This window comes from Ursus arctos, unplaced genomic scaffold (assembly GCF_023065955.2).
Source record: "Ursus arctos isolate Adak ecotype North America unplaced genomic scaffold, UrsArc2.0 scaffold_28, whole genome shotgun sequence".
Classification (NCBI taxonomy): Eukaryota; Metazoa; Chordata; class Mammalia; order Carnivora; family Ursidae; genus Ursus; species Ursus arctos.
The window spans coordinates 6,479,785-6,505,074 of NW_026622963.1; the positions used below are offsets into that span (position 1 = coordinate 6,479,785).

At 38.1% G+C, this 25,290-nt stretch overlaps 1 protein-coding gene across 5 annotated transcripts in view; it reads right to left on the reverse strand.

Annotated features, from left to right (window-relative positions):
• Nucleotides 1–25,290, reverse strand: part of UACA (uveal autoantigen with coiled-coil domains and ankyrin repeats) — a 92,595-nt gene that overhangs the window by 35,093 nt on the left and 32,212 nt on the right. For 2 of the 5 annotated variants that reach the window (XM_026478424.4, XM_057303588.1), the window contains exons 2-3: nucleotides 6,665–6,798; nucleotides 2,530–2,618 (exon numbers count right to left, since the gene is read on the reverse strand). In XM_026478424.4, coding sequence (XP_026334209.2) covers nucleotides 2,530–2,618; nucleotides 6,665–6,798 — 223 coding nt within the window. Of the gene's footprint in view, nucleotides 1–2,529; nucleotides 2,619–6,664; nucleotides 6,799–8,220; nucleotides 8,577–8,995; nucleotides 17,765–25,290 lie in introns of those variants that run through there. The other 3 variants (XM_026478423.4, XM_057303589.1, XM_057303590.1) reach the window with 3 other exon arrangements.

Genomic DNA, 25,290 nt, shown 5'->3' on the forward strand with positions numbered 1-25,290 from the left:
TCTGATCACTTCTGTGTACTGACTAACCAGTTCTAGAACAAACAGCAGTGAGTCCAGGTCTTTAAACAGGTACAGATACAACATCTTCATCCATACCTAAACATCCTCTAGTTACAAATAAGTCAGATGTGATGATTTCAAATTTCAATTTGTTACTGTTAATGGACAAGTTTCCTAGACTTATTTTACACTGTGAAGAGTGACAAGGAAAACTATCATTTAGGGATGCCTGGCTGGCTCAGTTGGTTAAGCAACTGCTTTCGGCTCAGGTCATGATCCCCAGGTCCTGGGATCGAGCCCCGTATCGGGCTCCCTGCTCAGTGGGGAACCTGCTTCTCCTTCTCCCTCTGCGGCTCCCCCTGCTTGTGCTCTCCTGCTCTCTCTCTGTCAAATAAATAAATAAAATTAAAAAAAAAAAAAAAGAAAGCAAGCAAGCAAGAAAGAAAACTATCATTTATATGGAAAGTAAGAGAGAGTATGGAGTAGGATGGTAGGGACAGTCCCTAGTGTTCAATACAATGGGTCACACAAAAATGTCAGGTCGGGTATTTCCTTAGCCAAACCCAAATCCAGCCACTTGAGATAATGTAGTTAAAAAAAAATTTAAGGAAACATCAAATCTAAAGCACAACACTATGAATTACACCCAAGGTGCCTACCTGGTAAGACCTAGGTCATAAACACCTCAAAACCGAAACCACAATTACTGGAAATATGGTTATTTTCAATATACTTCTGTACTGCTAGCAAATAAAGGAGTTACAATAAAATACATAATTTTTAAATCAAGCTATTATTGAATATTCACATCTGGATTATAACAGACACTATTACATCAAATAAGACAAGGTCCTTGTGCTCAGGAAAGCACAACTCTAAAGACAAAAATAGTAAAACTGGGTAAATACAAATATAACTAAACAACAGCAAAAACAAAAGACAAAGAGTTTGAGCAGAGTATGTCAGGATGCAGCATACAAAATGATGTCTGCTGAGCCTGGGAAAGCATTTAAGCTTGATCTGCACTGAAGGAGGGAGGGCAAAAGTCACTAGATTGGCCACTAGGCAAAAATATCCAGAGTAGAAAGAACACAGACAAAAAAAAAAGATAGATACATGTTTAAATTAGAGTCAGAACAATAAATAAACGAAGTCTAAAGAGCTCTAAAGAGGTATATGGTTAGCCCAAAATTTCTATAAATATTCTTCTACAGCGATGGAATGCTTTTGTAAGTAATTAACATATTCCTTTTTTTTTTTTTTAAGATTTTATTTATTTATTTGTCAGAGAAAGAGAGAGAGACACAAGCAGGGGGAGCCGAGGGAGAAGCAGGCTCCCCACTGAGCAAGGAGCCCAATGTGGGACTCGATCCCAGGACCCTGAGATCATGACCTGAGTGGAAGGCAGATGCTTAACCAACTGAACCACCCAGGTGTCCCAGTAATTAACATAGTCTTTTGTTCGTCATTCAAAGGTGACAGAGTTTGGTCTTCAATTTAAAATTTGATGTACCTTTAAGGTAAAGATTCTCCTCACTGAGATCTCTCTTTTCCTCTGCCTCCCTTCCATTTCTAAACACAGTGCTGGTTTAACTGTAATGTGTTTATTTGTCTCTCTATGGAATCACAGGATACAATTGTTAAGGAAATTCTGGTTCTAGGGCATCCCTACATTTAATTAACAAAGTAGACCTGCAGAGAAATAAGCTGTCAAGAGAACTGAGAACGGTTATCCTGAGAAAACTAGCACACACACTGAAATGGTCTATCTGGTGCTGTGCAGACAAACTTACGCTGTACAATTTTAAAAGACAGACATGGGTACAACTCAGTTTAAGCAGAAGGCATAGTAAGAAACCGACTTAAAATTGCCTACAAGAAGTAATTTTTTTAAAAACCTAGATAACCAAATACAGAACAGGTCTCCTTGCGGTTAAGGACACAGACTCCAGCCGCAGCGCATCCACTGAAGGACCCGCGGCCGGTTACTGAATGGCTGGCTCCGTGCCTTGCAGCCTCGCTGGGATGGCGTGAGGACACAGTGAGTCAGTATGTGTGAAGTGCTCAGCAGAGCCGCACGTGCCGCGTCAGCTCTTCTTGCTATGATCACGCTTGGTAGTGCTGTTGTTACGAGGCAGTTAGCCCCCCATCGCGAGAAATGTCCAACCAAATCTCGAATGACCTCATGACAGCAAGGATTCATAGAGTCCAGAGGATATGAGTATAACCGAAATGGCCCCTAATGGTTCTTCCAACTCTGAGATTTTAGGATCCTGTAAAGTTACCAAGACCACCACTGGACCTCAGTCTCCAAACGCTCATCAGTTCGGCGATCCTGTCTCCTAAATGCCCTGTACTTTAACCTCTCCAAGACCAATGACGATACCGCAGAAGTAAACTTTTTCTCAACTATTTAAAAACAGAAAATTGAGGACGTCTCTCTGGAAATCACATTTCGGTCTGAAGAACGTTAGCAGGGGACAAGGCTTGTCCTCTCTGTTTTATAACTGACTATGGCGGCAAACGTACCGGCAGTGTCGGTGGTTGTAATATCAACTCCATGTACAAGGATGGCGTTCAAGCATTCAAGATTCCCCTTGGAGGCCACAACATGGAAGCTAAACAAAAAGAAAATATGTGTCATGCCATAGAAACTATGAAACATCGACTTGAATGTTACGCTAATGTCACCTTTTATTCAACACACACACACACACAATTTTGAAAGCTACATAAAACATCTATATATTTTCTACCAGAAAAAAGAAACCTATCCCTTATTACTGAAACACTAATTTTAACCCAAATTTACATAAGGAGCCAATACGCTCTAGAAATACCTCCTCAGAACTAACGGAATACTCCCATGTTCACTAGTCTTAATAATAGAAAACGTATACCATAATACCATTAACTCTACAGCTTATTACTACTCGGTAGTGCAGGCACTGGTGCTGGGGACTTGATAAATGCACTGAAAAATTTCTATCAGATCATTTTGCTTCGTTTCAAGTACACTGAAACGGGAAAAACAGATGAAGTTATAGCAGAATGCTAAGGCCAAACACAGATCAACACTTATCCCTTCTCTTCAGAATTACCAAATTAAACCTCACATAGAAAAGCCTTCGAAATAACAAACTAAGCTACACTTGGAAAGTCGTAAAAGAGCTGGTGTCATCGTCCCCCAAAGCAGCCACAACTACCACCTAATTCTTCCCTTTGTTCATAGACCTGTACAAGGGGGTGAAGTTTTCCACACACAGCCCTGACAAGCTTCCTAATAAGGCAAGGAAAGCCTGCTTAAAAATCTGACTTTAAGCCATCAGGTATTCCAGATGCAAGAGAAAATATCCCATTGTTTCTTGGATCATCTAACACTTTATTAATCAACAAACATTTACAGAAATATTTTGTGTGTAAGAATGGACAGTGACTGACTGACTCTACTTCACCAAATCCAAACTGGTAAGTGAGACAGTAGGGCTTGCTGACAAAGGATGCTGACCTCAGGTCAAAATACAACTGAGCCCTAACCACGTACAACAAGCACTGTGAAGATGCCAGGAGGTAAAGGAAGTGCCAGCGCTCCGCAAGGGGCCTGGACAGAGACAAACTCCGCATCACACTCTCAGGAGCGGTCTTCCCTGACCACCCCATTTACAATTTTTACATTTCCCCATTCCCTGAAACCTTAGTACTCTGACTTCCCCAATCCCTGCCTTTATTATTCTATATAGAACTATATATTTTTGAATATGATATATAAATTCAAGATTTCTTTTCTTTATAGTCTACCACTCTCTTCCCACTCAACTATAAACTCAGTGAAAGCAGCGATTTTTGTCTGTTTTGCTTCCTATTATATTCCCAGACCAATTTACGCAGACAGATGATGGGCCCTCAAATATTTGAATAATTGAATGCTTAGAGACAAAATCTGGAGATAGGTTGCAAATTCATTTCCAGATATTACAACACTTGGCCATGTATCTCTACTAGAATTATGATGGATGTAAATGCAAACAAGAGACAAAGCACTACTAAGTAAAATAAAGGAGGTTTGTGTATAATTTGAATTCAAGAAACAGAGATCCTTCTAATAAAAGGAATATAATGTTAATAGGAATCAAGTAAGTTCTTCTTACAGTGGAATTAAATTGCTGTAAGGCTAAGGGTATCAATCTCTGCAACACCGAAGTAGGGAATTATACTATGCAAAGCACCGTTGGAACCTTTTGAGAAACAGTAATTTCCTTCAAGCAAAGGTTTTTAGTCTCCCAACAATCTTGGAGGGAACATTTTTTGTTTGCTTGTTTCCCTTTCTTAGCTCAAAAAATCTGGAAGGCTTCTTTCTTCAAAATAAATCAGCATTATGCTAATGGTGTAGTAAGGGGCAGAAATCACAACAAATCTACAATGCATTATTAATGCGGATGTGCTATGAATAGTGGACTTCGGAAGGAAGATATATCGATCACTGAAGTGTATGCAAAGAGTCGTAAAGGAAATCTGAAAAATTACTTTATAGAAATACTCTTTTTCAATTTAAAAAGTCAACCTTGTCTTTTTTTAAACAAGACGTGTGTTTGTGCTTCCATAAGAAATCCAGGTAATATGGACAACCTCTGACGACGAGAAAAGCTGCATAAACTCTAAGACACATGTTGGAAGGCATCGGTGAGCTAAAAAGACAGTGAAAAATAACTAGGCCAGGATGCAGGGAGGGACAGAGGCCCAGAGAGGTGAGCTTAGTATTTGAAGCCATTTTTTGCCCAGGAACATTTGTCGATTCCAGAGCAAACAGCCGGGAGGCCAAACACCACTTCTGACAGCCTGAGGGGATGGGGAGACAGGAATTGGTATCGGCTTTCGGCAGTGGGGATTCCTGGTGAAATCTGCCCCATTTTGCTTTGGCAATGGGCTGTTCCCCAGGAGAGAGGTGGACAGGAAGAAAACAAATCCTTCAGTGACTTTGGCTAGGCTTCAAATATTTCATTTTTGAAACTGGATCGAGGTCAAGAAGCACATGTTACTGTCTTAAATTTCAAAACTAAAAGAAACCCAAAAAGTCATTCGAAATAAAATTATTTTTGTAAGTACAGCTAATACAGAAAGTGTATTTGTAACATGTCCTATACTTGACTAAATATGAAATGCTTTAATTCAGAAAGAATACAGTTTTGTGTGTGATTAGCAAAAGGAAAATATTTTATCTCATGAATTCTAAAAGAATGCTATTTCCTACAGTGAAAACCTCAGAGACTAACACTACTCATGTATTTCACAAACGGCAGTTCATAGTTCATCCAGTTACACCAGATTTTTTTTAACTGACCATTAATACAAATAATTTCACTCAAAACTGAACCTCAGATTGAAAAAAATATGAACAGAAACTCAAGCAATCATTCATTCGAAACATTCAAAGCATGGATGGGCAGAACTGAAGAAATAAGGTTTCACTGACGATTTCCTTCATCCTCTAACATCTTGAAGTTTGGGAAAAAAAGAAATACGAAAAAAGAAATCACTTTTAGATATTAAATTTTCACTGCTTATAGTGTGAGCCCTATAAATGGCTCAGAATTTACCAAAATGGGACTCAAAATAAGCAATGTTTCTGTAGCTATCAAATTGCATACTAGATAAAACTGAAACAGTATTAAAAAGTGGAACTTTTCAAACTTTATTGGTATTAAGAACTACTTGACTTTTACGTCTTGCTTTGTTATTTTTCCTATACTTGAATATTTAAGCATCCTAAGGTAGTGATCAGCATCAAACATTAACTAACTATCCACTTCCTAATATTCATTTCTATATTTAGTATCTGGTTTCCACTTATAATATTCTAAACAAACTCATGCGAGGCTGAGAGGAACTTTAGGAAATGAGACTTTTCACCTCTAACTTTGGAAGGTTTCCCGGATAAGGTCTTCACTGCTATAATTATAGAGGGCAGTAACAGAATGTACACCTACCCTTAAACCCAGCCTCAACAGGAAGGGAAGGGAAGAAGTTGGGGAGGGCTGGGAGAAAAGCTAAGCATGGAAACAAGCCAGTAGTCCTCGGTGACCCAAAAACCAAAGGATGGAATCACGACCTGTGCCTCCCTAAGCCACACTAAGTGGCCTCCCTTTCTGTTCCGAACAGTCTCACTTAAAATAATGACCCAAATATAAAAATGGATTGGGAGTTGAGAAAAGTCAGTGTAATTTATAGAGAACTCTTCCAATTCAGAAAACTTGGGTTCACATCCCAGCTCTGTGACTTTTCACGCGATTACACCAAGTTATTTAACCTCTGTAGACTTTTTCCTACTGCTTTTAGAGGCCCCTTGCGAGGATCAACTACCATAAGGAATATCAAAAAGCTGATAAACAAAATTGCACCAAATAACCCAGGCTACGGTTTGCCATGGCGCCTGAACTACTAGACCACTGGGTGGTACTTTAGTATTCTCTCTAGCTTGAAAATCTTTCACACTGAGAACAGTTATTAGCCCATAAAGTTTGAAAGCAATGTTTGAAAGATTTTATAGTGTGGGTTTTGATAAAGGCTTTTTAAATTGATACGCTGACAGCCACAATTCACCAATTTCACGTGTGTCCCAAGGGTCTACCCAAATTCCCTTGAGGTAATTATCATCAGTAATACTTACGCAGATCTGCCTTCCACATCTAGTTTGCCTGGATTGATGCCCTTTTTAGCAAGGATTGAGGAAACTTTTTCTACATCTCCCCTCTCCGCAGCTTTCATCAATCGGTCATCATATTTGTTCCAATCTGCTGCATGCTACAAAAAGGAAAAAAAAATAAACATGGCCTACTCTATATACTATATTAGTAAGACTTTCTCAAGAAGGAAGGAAAAGAGAAAGGAGAACAATACTGTATAATACATCACTCAATCTCCATTGCATCCCACATTTGCTTCTTCCTGCTGTGCTAACTTCATGAAAAGAACCTTTCCAAAACACATGACATTCAAGAAATATTTTAAGTTCTACTTTTGAGAAAAAGCATGTTTCTCATGTTCTCTGCAGTGGAGCAAAGAAAGGAAATTAATAATTGTTGAACACCCACCCTGTGCCAGGCGTGAATTACTCAAATGACCCCAGTAAACTAAAATTATCATCCCCATTTAACAGATGAGAAAAGTCAAGACTCCAGGGACATTAAAAGACCTGGGTGGTCAAACCCAACCAAGACTTCTCAGGACTTCCAAAATCTGTGTGCTTCTCCTGGTCTCTAACTCCTGCTTTCAGAGTTGGCTCTGGTTACCTATCTCCCAAGACTTTAGATGCAGTGGAATTTTGCACACAATTTAAGACACCCCCCCCCCACACACACACACATAGCTTATTTAAAAGCTACTGTTGGAAATATATTTATGGAGGCAAATTAGACACATACACAAATTTACATATACTCTTGTCTCTGTCTCAACAGAGAAAGCAATTCATTAAGCTTATATATTAAGATAAAAAGAAACTTCTACATAGAAAAAACAAAAAGACTCTAAAGTATTAACTAACTATTTTAAAATCCTAAGACAATAGGATTAGAGGTGACTTTCATTTTCTTCCTTCTTTTTTACATTCAACATATATTGTTTTTGTTTAAAAAAGATTTTTGATTTTAACAAAAACTCAGTACATGCATATAAGAGGAAGATCAAAGGCAATTTTTTGAACAGGAGGATGTATCACATGATACACATTTTAATTGTATCAAGGTTATTTTTTAACTTTAGAGAAAATGTATGCAAGACATTCTGAGGCCAATAACTTGGTTTTTTTTCTTAGTAGGCGGAAATGTAGAGCCCAGAACTAAAATACATACTATTTAACCAAGTAAGGTTTTAGCCTTTTAAAATATTATACAGTAAACTTATTGCTAAATTCTGTACTAAGCCCAGTACTATTTCTAGAACAAAGAAAGATGTGCCTATTTTTCACTGAAACTGACAAAGCAATTCCTGTGTCCACAAATAGCATAACAAATATCTGAGAGAGAAAAAAATGAATCTCTTATATGAAGCATATCCTCTGTCTGATCAGTGGGATTACTTTATATTACCTATCCCCTTCAAACAGCAACACAAAACACCAATTTTCTAGCAGAGTAAGCCAGTGTCTTCCTTAAATACTTGAAGTGAAAATAAGCATGAAAACTGAATATGAAAAAAGATAAATACATTAAAATTTTAACCTACTCCTGAAAAGCAGTGTTTCAGTGGACTCTGTTTCAAGTATCTACACAGGCTTCAGCACTGTTGTCTCCAAATTCGTTAAATTTGGAGATCAGCCCACTTCCTCCTAAAGCTCCAATTGTCAACTCTGAGACTAGCCCTATTTACTGGCTCGAAGTCTCAACTACATTTTAGGCATTCCCCCTTCTGTAACTTTAAAACAAACAGTTTACAGACTCTAAATTGGGGAGTGGTAGTAGATGTAGGCTTAAGAGACTTGTGTTTTGAAAAATGCCTTAGGGATTAAGTCATGTTTAGCACACAGATAGATACTTGCTCGAAATTGATTAGTTTATCCTTGCAGTTAAAACAATCTCAACTTTATTTCCCAGTAAACTGCCAGCTGGAGAAAGAAGCTCTTTTAAAACACAAAAAAAAAAAACCTATAAAATCCTAAAGTAAGGCTTTTTAGAAGATAATTAAACATGATCCAAGTCTCATATCATCATGGGATTTTTCAGTTCCACTTCACCAAGCACCGTTTTCCATCCCGGTCCACTGTCAGTTAACAGAAATACTGCTCAATTACTAGGATTCTATTATGTGCTTGTTAAACCCAGAAAAAGAAACGAGAACTGTTGTTTGCTATCACTAACCCCAATCTGCTCATCAAATACATCAGAAAGAATAGAAGACAAAGAGACCAAAAATTCATCAAACAGCAGTACATTTTACAAGAATACAGTTCAGAAAGCCTAACCGAGAGTCCTTTGTGACACTGGACAGCAGGGATACCTACTCTGTTCTTGGGAGCACAAGAAAACCAACAGTTCATCATAGACAGGATTTAGTGTCTGGTTGCCAGCAGCAAACTACTTCGCATTAAGTTACAAATCTCTGTGGCTCACAAAGCACGCCCTCAGACAAACTCCTAACCACTGAATCAATCGTCCCTCTCTTCACAAATCTTCCTGTTCCACAATCTTCATGCTGGGCTACACTTAGCTTGGATCTCTAACGATATTTTCTTCGTCTTCGGGATCCTTCTCCGCCTTCATAACGCTTGAAAATTATCTTCTTTGCTGAGCAGCACTGGATTAAGAGCAGCCCCAAGTCAGGTACCGTAACTCCTATTTCTTATTGTTTAGAAGCGGTCTTTCCATGAAGCTGTCCCTTTTAGGGACTCCACTGGAAAATCTGAACAGCCCTCTACATCCTGCTGTCTCAACACTGCAACACAGACGCTGCCGTGCGTGATAAAACTGTCCACCTCCGAATCCTCCCGTAAACAGTGGCGAGACGGCCTCCCATTGGTCAGGTTCTATTTTAGATTCCATAGGCCTTGACAGCTGAGTGATAGAAAGGGGCAGCTAAGAATATACTGTAAATGCATGCTTCTCCTCTGAGTAATAAATTTCAGGTCTACTGGGGACAAATGACTCAAACACATTGTAAAACGTGCTTATTATACATTGAGCGACATTATGACAACACTGTTCAGAGGAGAATTTGGCTATTCCACAAGACAAAGTTTAAAACCAGTTTCAGTCTTAGAATCTATCATGATGTTATAATTGCCTTGATAAACAGAATATAAAATTCTATTTTAAACAAATGTGTCACACTTTAATTTAACACACACACACACACACACACACACACACACACACAGAGTAACGTTTTCAAATTTTCTCCATTTTCCTTCATACCCTTATCAGGCTCACTGCACACAACCAGGTTTCAGTTTACAACTGCTGCCAGTCTGTCTCCTAACATGTGAAATGAGAAGAGCCAGAGGCACTGCCAAGACACTAAATAGACTGCATTATGATGAATACTTTCGACAAATTTTAAATTTATCTCTGTACTCTTAATTTCTAAGTTTAGCACCCTGCCTGAAATGACAAGTAAATATTTTATCAGTCGAAAATCAAATTATATGGATTCAGGAATTACCAAAAAATAAACAGATTAAATTAAAGGAGGCAAATGCATATTGAACACGGGGCTAGACTGTAAATACAACTCCATCTGGGGACAAAGCAGACTACTCTACATTCTTTATGACATTTAACAGTACTTGTACCAACGTTCCTTACGTTATCAAGGAAAACAACAAACATCTGCAAGTTCCAGGCTGTTTTTTACCTTCTGTTACCACAATGGCATGCCAGTGATTTATACTTCCTCCAAAAAGGCAAATTTGGGAAAACTTTCATGGCAACGCAAAACGTTTCAACACAAGTGTTTAGAGAAAGGAGGTAACTGCTATACTACAGATCACGCGGCCAGTTAAAAATTGTCACGAGCTTATTCAAGCAATCCGCTTCCTAGCAACTTTAAAATATTAGGCACATATTCTAATTATAAAATATGTAAGTTCATACACCATAATGTATTATTTTTGAGACAATTATTTTTCCCCAAATCACATTAGACATCACAGTGGATTCTTGGCTAGACCCTGAGACTGCACCCACTCTATTTCATCCTTCTTCAGAGGAAATCTGGGATGAAACTCAGGCCCTGTCCTTTGGTTAACAAAGCAAGCACATTCTTTCTAGAAATAGGACTGCAGAGGCAAAGGAAGTAAAAAGGAGGAAATCTGTAACAAGTACTAAAACCATGTAAGGAACTGTCCACACTAAGGCTCAGGAAGACAGGATTTATGTGCCCTCCTCTACTGCGGACATCCTGAGCCTCTCCGTCCTCCCTCCTTCCCAGCTATTTCTCAAAGGCTCTAAGTCCCACCTTTGCCGTCCCCCATGCCTGTAGATTCTTCTCTCACTTTCTCAAAAGGCACTTCCTCAGGGGGGCTTCTCAAACCTTGTATCTAAACAACCCCAGCCTTGCTCTACTCCTACCACCTTTTTTTTTTTTTTTTTTTTTTTTTTAAAGTAAGCTCTTCACCCAATTTGGGCTTGAACTCAGTTTGGGCTTGAACTGCATGCTCTACTGACTGAGCCAGCTAGGTGTTCCTATTCTACTACTTGTAACTTTCCTGCCCTGTTTTACTTTTCTTCATAATACCCATCAGTATCTCCCATCATATGTTTATTTATTAGCTTACTGCCTATGTCTGCCTTTTGCTTCAAAAAGAATCAAAATAATCAGGGGGCTGACTGAATTCAACAGCACATTATAAGGATCACAAACCATGACCAAGTGGGGTTTATTCCTGGAATGCAAGGATGGCTCAATATATGAAAACTGATCAGTGGACTACACCACATTAACAGAATTAAGGACAAAAATCACATGAGCATCTCAATCGATGTAGAAAAAGCATTAGACAAGATTTGAACATCTTTCATGATAAAAATATTCAACAAACTGCAAATAGAAGGAAACTACCTGAACATAATAAGGGCCATACATGAAAAGCACACAGCTGACAATATAATCAGTGGTGAAAGAGGAAAGGTTTTCCTCTAAGATCAGGAATAAGATGAAGATGCCCATTCTTGCCACTTTTATTCAACACAGTATTGGAAGTCCCAGCCAGAGCAATTAGGCAAAAAAAAAAAAAATAAATAAAATAAGGTAATTTTATAAAAACTCGAAAGGAAGTAAAATTACCTCTGTAGATGGCGTGATCTTATACGTACAAAAAAACCCAAAAAATTCCACAAGAAAAAGAGCTGTTAGGAGAAACAAATCCAGCAAAGTTTCAAGATACAAAATCAACATATAAAAAATCAACCATGCTTCTATGCACTAACAATGAACAATCCAAAAATGAAATTAAGACAACATTTCCACTTACAATAACATCAAAAAGAACACAATAATTTGGGGCACCTGGGTGGCTCAGTCTGGTAAGCATCTACCTTCAGCTCAGGTCATGATCCCGGGGTCCCGGAATTGAGCCCCACATCAAGCTCCCTGCTCAGCGAGGAGCCTCTCCCTTTCCCTCTGCCACTCCCCCTGCCTGTGCTCTCTTGCACACTTGCTCTCTCTCTAATAAATAAAAATCTTTAAAAAAAAAGAATACAGTAATTAAAAATAAACTTAATCAAGGAGGTGACAGATCTATACACTGAAAAACTACAAAACATTGCTGAGAGAATCTAGAGAAGGCACATATAAATGGAAAGACAGTGTTCATGGCTTGGAAGACTTAATATTGTTAAGATATCGATACTACCCAGAGCAATCTACAGATTAAACATAATCCTTGTCAAAATTCCAATGGCTTTTTTTTTTTTTTTTTCAGAAATAGAAAATCACATCCTAAAATTCATATTGAATCTCAAGGGAACCCAAATAGCCAAAGAACCTTGAAAAAGAAAACAAAGTTGGAGGTCTCACACTTAACAATTTCAAAACATATTATAAAGCTACAGTAATCAAAACAGTGTGGTACTGGCATAAAGAGAGATATATAGAGCAATGAAATAAAATAAAGATTTACTGAAATAAGTCCTCATGTGTGTTGTCAAATTATCTTCAACATGGGTGCTAAGGCTACTCAATGGGGAAAGGAGAGTGTCTTCAACTTATGGTACCGGGTAAACTGGACATCCACCTGCAAAATAATGAAGTTGGGCCCCTTATCTTACACCATATACAAAAATTAACTTAAAATGATTAAGACCTAAATTTAAGATGTAACCACAAAGCTCTTAAAAGAAATTATAGAGAGGAAGCTTCTTGACATTGGATTTGACAATTTTTTCTGAGATATGACACCAAAAGCACAGGCAACAAAAGGAAAAACAGACAAGTGGGATTACATTGAACTTAAAAACTTCTGCACATCAAAAAAACAAAACAAAAACAAAAACACCTTTACACCAAAGGACACAATCAACAGAGTGCAAGGACAACCTATGGAATGGGACAAGATATTTGCAAATTATATTAGATACAGGGCTAATATGCAGAATATATGAAGAACTTCTATAACTCAGTAACAAAGAAACAAATAACCCAATTAAAAATGAGCAAATGAGTTGAACAGACATTTCTCCAAGGATAAAACACAGATGACCAGCAAGCATATAAAAAGATGCTCAACATGATTAATCATTAGAGAAATGCAAATCAAAATCATGAGGTATCACTTCACATTCATTAGAATGACTATCAAAAAAACAGAAAAGTATAAGTGTTGACAAAGATGTAGAGAAACTGGAACCCTTGTGCACTGCTGGTGGGAACAAAAAATGGTGCAGCTACTACAGAAAACAGGATGACATTTCCTCAAAAAATTAAAAATTAAAAAAATTAAAAATAGAACTACAATATGATTAAAGCAGGGTCTCAAAGAGGGATCTGTACACCCATGTTCATAACAGCATTATTCACAATAGCCAAGATGTGGAAGTAACACAAATGTCCATCGATAAATGAACAGATAAACAAAATAGGGTATATACATGCAAGGGAATATTATTCAGCCATAAAATGGAAGGAAATCCTGTCACATGCTACGAAATGGATGAATCTTGAGGAAATGATGCTAAGTGAAATAAACCAGTCCCCCAAAAGACAAATACTATACAATTTCACTTATATGAGATATCTGAAGTAGTCAAATCATAAAGTAAAGTGGTAAAGAAAAAATAAAGAAAAAAAAAGTTTAAAGATAACTTTAAACTCCAAATCAACGTAAAGAAAGTCACTTAAAAGTTTTGACAATTACTCCCTCATACTAACATGTAACTAACTGTAAATTCATAACTTTTTTGAAAATTATGAAATGTTTAAAAATGTTATAAAAGTAATACATGCTCAGTGTAGCCAATCTATAATACATTTCAGTTTGTATGTTAAAACAGAGAACCTACGTATAAGTCCACTATGCAGCAAGACCATTATTAAAAATGTTATATATTAATCTCTAATCTCTATTCTAAAAAAGATCTAATCCAGATTTGTTTTAAACCTACATGAGTCCAACAGTTGCTTTATTTACTCAATATTTAGCATACAAGGTCTCCTGAGAAGAAATTTATAGATGCAAATAAACAAGGACACTTTAAAATATACGCAAATCCATATAAAATACTTGTATTTAAGAGGTAGACTCAAAAGATTACAGCTAAAATGACTAATGGCCAGTTTTAACCTAGAGGCAATTTTTTATTTATTATCCCAAAGAGAAATATACAGGATAACAGTAAAACTTTCATAGAAAATTGCTTAAAACCAAGAGGAGTCAGGGGCACCTGGGTGGCACAGCAGTTAATCATCTGCCTTCAGCTCAGGGCATGATCCCGGCGTTACGGGATCGAGTCCCACATCAGGCTCTTCCGCTATGAGCCTGCTTCTTCCTCTCCCACTCCCCCTGCTTGTGTTCCCTCTCTCGCTGGCTGTCTCTCTCTGTCGAATGAATAAATAAAAAATCTTTAAAAAAAAAAAAACCAAGAGGAGTCAAAATATCTAATTATTTAACAAAAATATCTAATTAACAGATCTTAATAATTTTGGTGTCATGGACTCCTTTAAGAATCTGATGGAAGCAATGGATCCCCCATTAAGAATTATGTATAAGCACATATTCAGAAAAATTCACATTTATTTTCAGAGAGTTCACCGATCTCTACAAATATGGAGTCCATGAACCCCAAAATAAAAAAAAAAAATTAACATGAAGAGAAGTAGCAAGACAGTTTTGTCTTTTATACAAGGTTTATAAAACAAGTACTGAAGAACTGCCACAGGACTGGATAACTGAGTTGTTCAATAAAAATTTACCGAGCATCTATGTCTAAAGGGATATAAATACTTCATTCAACTTTCAAATATGTATGATCATTTGATATGTGCCATGCTACATGCTGGGTATTAGGTATACCATAGGGAGGAGACAGACATGAGGCCTGGTCTCAGGCAGTTCACAGAAATAAACCCAGTCACTTTCTTATTGATCTCACAGTGTAAAAAAACAGAAAGATGTGTATGTAAACATGCATATAATCGTAATACCTGTGATAATACCACAATAGTTATGTGTAAGTTATAGAAGTAGCTCAAAAGAGAAAAATCAGAAAAGTTTTATAGAAAAAAATAACCATCTACTGAAAATCACCAGGTTTGAAATAGCACCACAAATTAGGAAAATACCAACTCAACTTGCAGCTCTTTATGGTTTATAAAGCACTTCATATTCATGACTGTCAATTAAAATCCATACACGATTGACTCACACACACACAACCCAGGTTTCTCTAAGCTCCAGGCCCATGTATTCAAATACTTTCCTGACAATTCTTCAGGGTCTTAAAACTAAAGCATGTTCTTCCTCCTGAAATCTGATCCTATTCCAAGTTGTGGTAACACAGCAAATGATGCCATGATCTATTGTACAAGACAGAAATCTAGAAATCAGTCTTGACTGATAGCTTTCTCTCCTTGGTCCTCCATCACCAAATCCTGGTGATTTCACATCCCCATTATTGCTCAAATTCCACAGCTCATCTCCATGTTCACCATCATTACCCTACTTCTAGTGAGCAGACCACAGCGATGAATGGTCTGGCCATATTCATTCCAACCTTTCCCTATATTCTCCACACTGTAGCCAGAGTGGCTTTTCTAAAATGGAAACCTAGTCCTATCACTACCACTAGCACTCCCTTCCGTATACCCTGCCCCACCCCACTTAAGATCCTTAAGCACTTTTCTATTCCTGTAGGACAAAGACAGAATTCCTTAACAGAGCCTATAAATCCCTGAATAGCGTTGCCCCCGTGCAACCTCCTCACCTCATCACGTGAAACGTAACACTGCTTTTCATGTTATATATGCAGATACTGAGTCACTAGGAGATAATGGCATTTTGTCCACTATAATTAGTTGCAGAATGACTGAAGAATCCTATTATTACAACTTCTAGTCCAGTGCTTTCCACTAATTATGCTATTTCCACTTCTCTAATCATCTGAAAATAAATCTTTGATGTAAAAATACAAGTGTATTTGAAAATTTTAAGCATAAGCTTGGATGTCCTTTATAGCAAAAAAGGATGAAAACTTCCACATTTGCATATCTAAACTTTTATGAAGCACCTACTACATGTCACGCATGGCACTAGGGAGACAGCAGCGAATAAACCAGCCTAAGTCTCTCTTCTTTTAAAAAAACCACTTTATTGAAGTATGATTGACATGCCAAAAGCTGTGCATATTTAATGCATAAACTCAATGAGTTTGGGGATAAGTATACACCCATAAAACCATCACAACCATCAAGGCCATAAACTACCAGAGGCTCTTTTCTAATGGAATTTGATGCTCTAATAGGATAAGACCTGGTAAACAATTAAGGAAAACAAGAAACTATCAGGTGAGAACAGGGAAGCAGATGGAATGGAATGCTGGGGATATATTAGAGTGGATAGACTGGGTAACCCCAAAGTTCTGAAAAGGTGATATTGATGACAGGATCTGAATGAAAAGTAACAGCCAGCCTGTGAGAATTTCCATTTCAGATGGAGGGAACAACTGGTGAAAGGAGTTTAGCATGTTCAGAAGAAGGCCAATACGGTTGACATATAATGAGCAAGCAGGATCACAGAATGAGATGAGGGAGCGGAGGGCAGGTACCACCAGACCTAAAAGTGGGAGTCCCCAGTTGTGTCTTAACGTTTTTCAAGTGAGATTTCTTTAAGGACTAAGACAATTCTTTTTCATAGGGTTCTTTTGGACACTTTAGAATCAAGACTTAAAAAAAAAAAAAAAAAATTCATCCCAACGTACTATTTTTTTCATTTCCAAGAATTTATTTTAAAAATAACCAGCAGAATCTCAACTTGCCTTGAAATGTTATAAGATTAACCAATTATTTTAGCATAATCGATATTATAATCTACCTCACCCATATCAGACCTAGAAACCTGAACAAACCTGGCAATGAACTACACTAAAAAGTCCACCGTAGAAGGAAAACGGCAAAAATGGGATTTCACAATCACATCCACAAGATAAAGCTCTTCAAATAACAAGAACACAGGGGCAACTAAATAAAGTCTTCCCCAGGGGGAAAAAGAATCCTAAATATAAACTAAACAACATGTACGTTTAGGCAAACGGCCCTAAATATCTAATTGAAACAAAGAACAGGCACTGGATAGTACTCTGCAATTGTCAACAGTCCCCATTCCAACCCAAGACAAGCCCTGCCGCGGCTGAAAACTGAGCGAACAGCACAGAGCAAAGCTCACGAAGCATAAACATTCCTTGCAGATTAGGCTGCACAATTAAGAACTGTTCTACAGTTCACTGGATTGGTGATAATTAAAAATATTTCCCCCATTCCATGCAGTCCAAAGGTTATTTATTCCCCCCTCTTATATAACAGCAAATTCGAGCTTACGTAATAGAAGAGCAAAGAAGAACGTTAAAATAAACCAGAAAAACAAAAGCTGCACATCCAGCTTGTCTATCCCTGGCCCCGGACCCTCTTCCCTTTCTCATTTTCTTTATCCTTATTTCATTATGCCCCATCCGCTTTTCTTTATCTCTCAAGCCTTCCACTGTACAACTGGAAGTATCTAGGTATGACTCAGGGAAACAAACAGAGGAAAGGGAAAATTATAAGCCATCGAGCAGGTTTCTGACCAAGACAATAACAAGCTAAATCCTTCTTGAATGGAATTTCTCTACATAAAAAATGGACCAAAAAGGTAATAATAGTTATTATTATTACTATTTAAATAATAAATCTAACATCTTCAGGACCGAAGGTAGCTATGAAATCTGAAGGGAAAAAAAAAAAAACTTTAAAGAACTGGAATCGGAAAGACTCAGAAAGTACTGCTTTCATGAGATTTCCTGACTACCTGGTTTGAGCCTATTCTAGTCTGTTGTATAGACAGCCCTCCCTACTGCAGGGGCTTCTTAACAAATTCCTATAACAAGTTCCTATAACAAATGTTCCTTTACTAAAACTTGTCTAGGCACCCAAAGAGTTTATGAAGAATAGAGACAGGATATCACCTCTCCAATTTTAATAAGTATCATTCGTTTTGTAATATTATTTATTTCACCCTTCCTCATTAGCAGAAGCATTAAATTCCAAAGTAAATACAGATCTTAAACACAATAAATGACAATGTTTATCATATAAGGATAGAGCTCTCATGCCGTAGAAGTAAGATTTAGAATGTTAAGCAATTGGTTATTTGGGAAAAATAAACTTTGTCCCTAGAAAATGTTGTAGAAAAATGTATTCAAATGAGAGTTCTTCAAGTGCCTAAATGCCATGAGTGAAATTATTTAAGTATGAAGATTAAAACTGAGGAAGGTCTATTATGCCTACTACCCAAACCTACACACACCAATGAACGGAGTAATACTTCTGGTGAGTTTTAACAAATATTTTTGCCAATGTCTGAGATAGAGAGGTGGACAGATAGATAGATCTCAAAACAGGACAGATTTAGGAAGCATTCTGTGTTTATTCCTAACAAAGTCAAGAGCAAAACAGACACACTTATAAAAAAGCCTCTGATGAGGTTTGACCGCAATGAAAAATAAGAGCTATTTTTGTTCCTTTGGCTTTCTATTTTTTCTTGGCTTTGCAAGGAAACATTGGCTAAACAAAAATATGTTGCAAGTACTCAAAAGATTCTTCAAGAATTAACTGATACAAACCTTACACTACAGGCCAATATTTTTAAAATCTAAAACAAGAAATATAAACACACAGAGGGTTATAGGAAAATGTATGTTTTTGTAAACACATCAGAAGTTAATTGCTTTTCTTTTTACTTACTGAATGAATAATACAGTTCTACACAAAAGTATAACTCTTCATTCACAGGGATTTTACATAGGATATCCTTCGAGTCTTAATATACGTCTCCCATGTTAAAAATATATAGCCAAGGTAATAATTACTCTCGTAATACTTACATTTATAATAAAAAGCACATTTAAAATAAAGATTCAATTTCAAAACTGTTTCAGAAATACTTCTTAGTGCTTTATATATACATAATTGTTAAACTCTAAGAACTCAAGTCATACTGTTATTTCTAGTCTATTGTTATTTCTTCCCAAGCGGGGCATAAAAAAGCTAAGCAATTTACAGTGGTAAACTGTGCAGCCACTATTCATTCCCTTTTTTTTTTTTTTTAAGATTTATTTATTTATTTATTTATTTATTTATTTATTTGACAGAGAAAGAGAGAGGACAAGCAGGGGGAGCAGGAGAGGGAGATGCAGACTCCCTGCTGAGTGGGGAGCCCAATGTGGGGCTCAATCCCAGGACCCTGGGATCATGACCTGAGCCGAAGGCAGACGCTTCACTGACTGAGCCACCGAGGCACCCCCCACCACTATTCATTCCTTTCACTCCTATAACACCATCCCTTTGCCATGTGACTCTGCCATGCTTCCCATCAAGAGATGGGATTTATTTCTTCATCCCTTAAATCTGACCTGGACTTGTAAATTATTTTGACAAACAGAATGTGGCAGAAGACCTTGTAGGACTTCTGATCTAGGTCTCAAGAGACCTTGTAGCTCCCCATCTTGGCACACTACCAGCACAGCGCGAACAAGCTAGCCTCCTAGAGCACCAGAGATCTTGAGAGAGAAGGATCCCAATCGCCCAACCATGACAGCCAGCAGTGCTGGCTAGCATAATATGCCAGATATATCAGTATGGCCATTTTAGACCAACCAACCCGTAGAGGAGCTACCAAATGACAGCAGCCACATGAGTAACCCCAGACAACACCAGCAGAACAACCACGCAACAGAGCCCAGCTCAAAGTATTGACCCATGCAGTCAGCAGCAAATAAAACAGCTGTTCTTTTAAGCCACTCAATTTATTTTTTTTTATTTTATTAATAATGATTTTTTATTATATTATGTTAGTCACCATACAGTACATCCCCGGTTTTCGATGTAAGGCTCGATGATTCATTAGTTGTGTATAACACCCAGTGCACCATGCAATATGTGCCCTCCTTACTACCCATCACCGGTCTATCCCATTCCCCCACCCCCCTCCCCTCTGTAGCCCTCAGTTTGTTTCTCATAGTCCATAGTCTCTCATGTTTCATTCCCCCTTCTGATTACCCCCCCTTTCTTTATCCCTTTCTTCCCCTACTGATCATTCTAGTTCTTATGTTCCATAGATGAGAGAAATCATATGATAGTTGTCTTTCTCTGCTTGACTTATTTCACTAAGCATTATCTCCTCCAGTGCCGTCCATGTTGTAGCAAATGTTGAGAACTCATTCTTTCTGATTGCTGAGTAATATTCCATTGTATATATGGACCACAACTTCTTAATCCAGTAATCTGTTGCAGGGCATCTCGGCTCCTTCCACGATTTAGCTATTGTGGACATTGCTGCTATGAACATTGGGGTGCATATGGCCCTTCTCTTCACTACGTCTGTATCTTTGGGGTAAACACCCAGTAGTGCAATGGCTGGATCATAGGGTAGCTCAATTTTTAACTTTTTAAGGGACCTCCACACGGTTTTCCAGAGAAGCCACTCAATTTAAACCAAGGACTGTCTGAAGCCATGGCCTAGACTCTCTCCACTAACCATAAAGCTGCAATTTACTCTTTGGTTTGGAAACAAATACACCTTATAGTCTAATTCAATTTTATTGCTATTATACAAAAGCAATCAAATTGAGAAATAATAGTTTATTTTTCTATACATTACCATAAAAGGGGGGATAAAAAATAAAAATAAAAAAATAAAAAATAAAAAAGGGAATGAGTTGAGCACACTAATATACCTTTTTACCATCTTAAAAGAAAATAGGTACATTGAAATCTGTAATTATAATAATATGAAACTGATAAAATTTTATAGAAAAAGTACTTTCCATTCCCAAAGATACCACGAGTATTCATTTAAAATTAACAGCATTCATATGCATTTTATCCACAAAAACTGAATTCTATGTGACTCAAAGAAAATCTGAATAGCTATGCAATAAAATTAAGAAACCATTAATTTCTAAGAATCTAATAAAATTTGTGACTTTAAACAATAAAATATTGCTACTGTACTGTTTAATGAGTATATACTTATCCTTCAATGGAGACAGTGCACTAGGAGTAGGCCATGACAAAGCAAGAACCACAAGATCCTTTTCTATATATTAAAGGTTAGCAAACATTTTCTGTAGAGGGCTAGACAGTAAATATTTTTAGAATTGGCAGGCCATGTGGTCTCTATTTTAACTACTCAACTCAGCCACTGTGAAATGAAAACAGCCATAGACAATATATAAAGAATAAGCATGGCTGTGTTCCAATAAAACTTTATTTATAAAAACAGGCAGTGGGCCATAGTCTGCCAAGCCCTGTTTTAGGTGCTCAATTATCTTTAGCCAAAGCATACTGAGTTTATTAGTATGATCAAGCTAATTCGTTTGTGCTTTACAATGAGACCTATGAGAGAGTACTCTGTGTTCATATTCTACTATCTGCAAAATAGTACTACATATATATGACAGTAAATTCTGTATCACCTTGGCTCAGCTATGGTGCCCAGTGTTTTGTCAAACACGAATCCAGATGTTGCCAGGAAGGTATTCTGTAGATGTGACTGACACCTAAAATATGCTGACTTGAGTTAAAGGAGATTACCCTTGATAACGAAGATAGGCTTCATCCAATCACTTTAAGACCTTAGGAGCGGGGCGCCTGGGTGGCACAGCAGTTAAGCGTCTGCCTTCGGCTCAGGGCGTGATCCCGGCGTTGTGGGATCGAGCCCCACATCAGGCTCTTCCGCTATGAGCCTGCTTCTTTCTCTCCCACTCCCCCTGCTTGTGTTCCCTCTCTCGCTGGCTGTCTCTATCTCTGTCGAATAAATAAATAAATAAAATCTTAAAAAAAAAAAAAACCTTAGGAGCAAAAACTGAAGATTCCCTGACAAGAAGTAATTCTGTCTTATGACTGTCACACAGAAATCCAGCCTGAGCTCTAGCCTACTGGCCTGCCTTACAAATTTCGGATTTTCTAGCCCCCACAACTGTGTAAGCCAATTCATTACAGTAAATAAAGGATCTCTCATAGATAGATAGATATAGATATATAAATATATACCTCTTACTAGCTCTATTTCTCTGGAGAACCCAGATACAGTAAATTAAGGTAATATACCACTAAATTTAGAAAAAGAATATATATATACACACATACACACACACATACATATATACACACACACATATATATACACATATATATAGATTTTTTTTGTGCATCATCCAAAACTGTGATAAAGTTGTGGTAGACTGTATTATTATTATTACTATTATTATTATTTGAGACTATTCATTCCTGTTTCCTTGTAAGATTATTATTATACACACACATATATTTATATATCTCCACATGTGGATGTGTGATTTGTGTATCCTCTCATAGGGAAAGAATAGCCATCCTTAGATTATTGATTTGGGGCTCACCCATGAGATATGACTCGGCCAAGAGAATGTGAACAGATGTGACACACATCCCATCTAAGCAAAACCTTGAAGCAACCGTCCAGATTTGTGCCAGTCTTCTTGCTTCAGTCAAGAGACCAGCGTATCTCCTATAAGGGCTTTTCCTTTAGCCTTGGTTCTAGAGGGGAGCCACAGGCTGCTTCTACAGCACATGTCTACATGTCTACATGGTCTACAACACATAGTAGGAAATGAAAGTTTGTTATTCTGAGAAGCCACTGCAATTCGAAGTAATTACTACAATAAAGCTGAACACCGCAAACATTGCCACCAGAAGCAGGGTGTGACCTTAACAACCTACCACCACCAAAAATAATAAAAAATACGTGATGTGGGCTTTAAAACTGGGTGATGGACAGCAAGGAAACTGTTATTAGAGGTTGGAAAAACGGCGAACCGTATCATGTAGTGGTAAATAAAACTCTTAACATGTAAAAAATGAGATAACTTGGTGAAAAGACTGGACTTGTGATTGGCATCTGAAGTGAGTGGGGACAGTCTTGTGGGACTGAGCCCTTAACCTGTGGGGTGTGAGCTAACTCTAGGTAGTCGGTATCAGGATTAAGCTGAACTGCAGGACACCGGGTTGGTTCTCACAGAGAACTAGGGAATCGCTTGGTGTGGAAAAACACACACACACTTGAAGTACAAAAGAACCATTCAGTGAATAGTGAGTAAAGGAAACAAGTGTTTTCCTTTCACCCAGTAAACCCTTTCAATGAAACAAAATGGCTCAGAGGGGGACTCCCCACAGGAAGAGACTACGGATGTGGTCCCACAGAAGCCTATTAAGCTCAAGGGTTCTGTACTGAAGTCTAGAGAAAAATGCGTATGCCAAAGAATCAAGGATATAGTAATTAGCACATGGATCTGACTCAACCAAATAGTTAAAAAGACATAAGGCAACTTCCAAAACAACCCCCAGCCTGGGTTTAGAGTCTGTTACTCTTCTAGATCATATTTGGGTCCCCAGGTTTCTACAGGCAAGAAGCAGGCCAGGAAAGCCGTTCAACCCTTACCTCATTCCCCAGTCAACAAGAGCGTGCCCTCCAATACTCGATTCAAATATGGACAACAATGATATATTAAAGGAAACATCTCACGAAGGGCACAGCCAAGAGCCATGGAAAACACTGGACTAGGGGGCTACACAGAGGAGTATAACCAGGGCCAAATCAAGGAACATCCCCCAGTGCCAAGAAAACGAGCCCTCCTTACATTTACCCAAAAAGATTTTTACAATTAATCGTCAGGAATCAGTGACTGCTGGGTGCCTCCATCCTTCCCACTTCTTTACAGGGATGTTTACTGTCGATATCCTATCCCTGTTCCATCACTGTACATTGGAAATTCGGAGGGTAGAAGGTAACTGGTCTCTGGATCAAGAAAATCTTGGAGAGGATGTGGAGAAAGGGGATCCCTCCTACACTGTTGGTGGGAATGCAAGTTGGTACAGCCACTTTGGAAAACAGTGTGGAGGTCCCTTAAAAAGTTAAATATTGAGCTACCCTATGATCCAGCAATTGCACTACCGGGTATTTACCCCAATGATACAGACGTTGTGAAGAGAAGGGCCATATGTACCCCAATGTTCATAGCAGCATTGTCCACAATAGCTAAATCGTGGAAGGAGCCAAGATGCCCTTCAACAGATGACTGGATTAAGAAGTTGTGGTCCATATATACAATGGAATATTACTCAGCCATCAAAAAGAATGATTTCTCAACATTTGCTGCAACATGGACGGCACTGGAGGAGATAATGCTAAGCGAAATAAGTCAAGCAGAGAAAGACAATTATCATACGGTTTCACTCATTTATGGAACATAAGAACTAGGAAGATCAGAAGGAGAAGAAAGGGAAGAAGAAAGGGGGGTAAACAGAAGGGGGAATGAACCATGAGAGACTATGGACTCTGGGAAACAAACTGAGGGCTTCGGCGGGGGGCGGGGAATGGGATAGGCTGGTGATGGGTATTAAGGAGGGCACGTATTGCATGGTGCACTGGGTGTTATACGCAAGTAATGAATCATGGAACTTTACATCAAAAACTAGGGATGTTGGGGTGCCTGGGTGGCACAGCGGTTAAGCGTCTGCCTTCGGCTCAGGGCGTGATCCCGGCGTTATGGGATCGAGCCCCACGTCAGGCTCCTCGGCTATGAGCCTGCTTCTTCCTCTCCCACTCCCCCTGCTTGTGTTCCCTCTCTCGCTGGCTGTCTCTATCTCTGTCGAATAAATGAATAAAATCTTAAAAAAAAAAAAAAACTAGGGATGTACTGTATAGTGACTAACATAATATAATAAAAAATATTATTAAAAAAACATTTAAAAAATCTATATACGTAAAAGACATACAAATTCTAATGAGGTTCTAGACTTCAAAAGTAATGTGACTGAGGGGGCGCCTGGGTGGCACAGCGGTTAAGCGTCTGCCTTCGGCTCAGGGCGTGATCCCGGCGTTATGAGATCGAGCCCCACATCAGGCTCCTCCGCTATGAGCCTGCTTCTTCCTCTCCCACTCCCCCTGCTTGTGTTCCCTCTCTCGCTGGCTGTCTCTATCTTTGTCAAATAAATAAAATCTTTAAAAAAAAAAAAAGTAATGTGACTGAAAGAAATTCTTGAGGCATTTCCCTTGACAAAGGGAAAAATATATTTTGT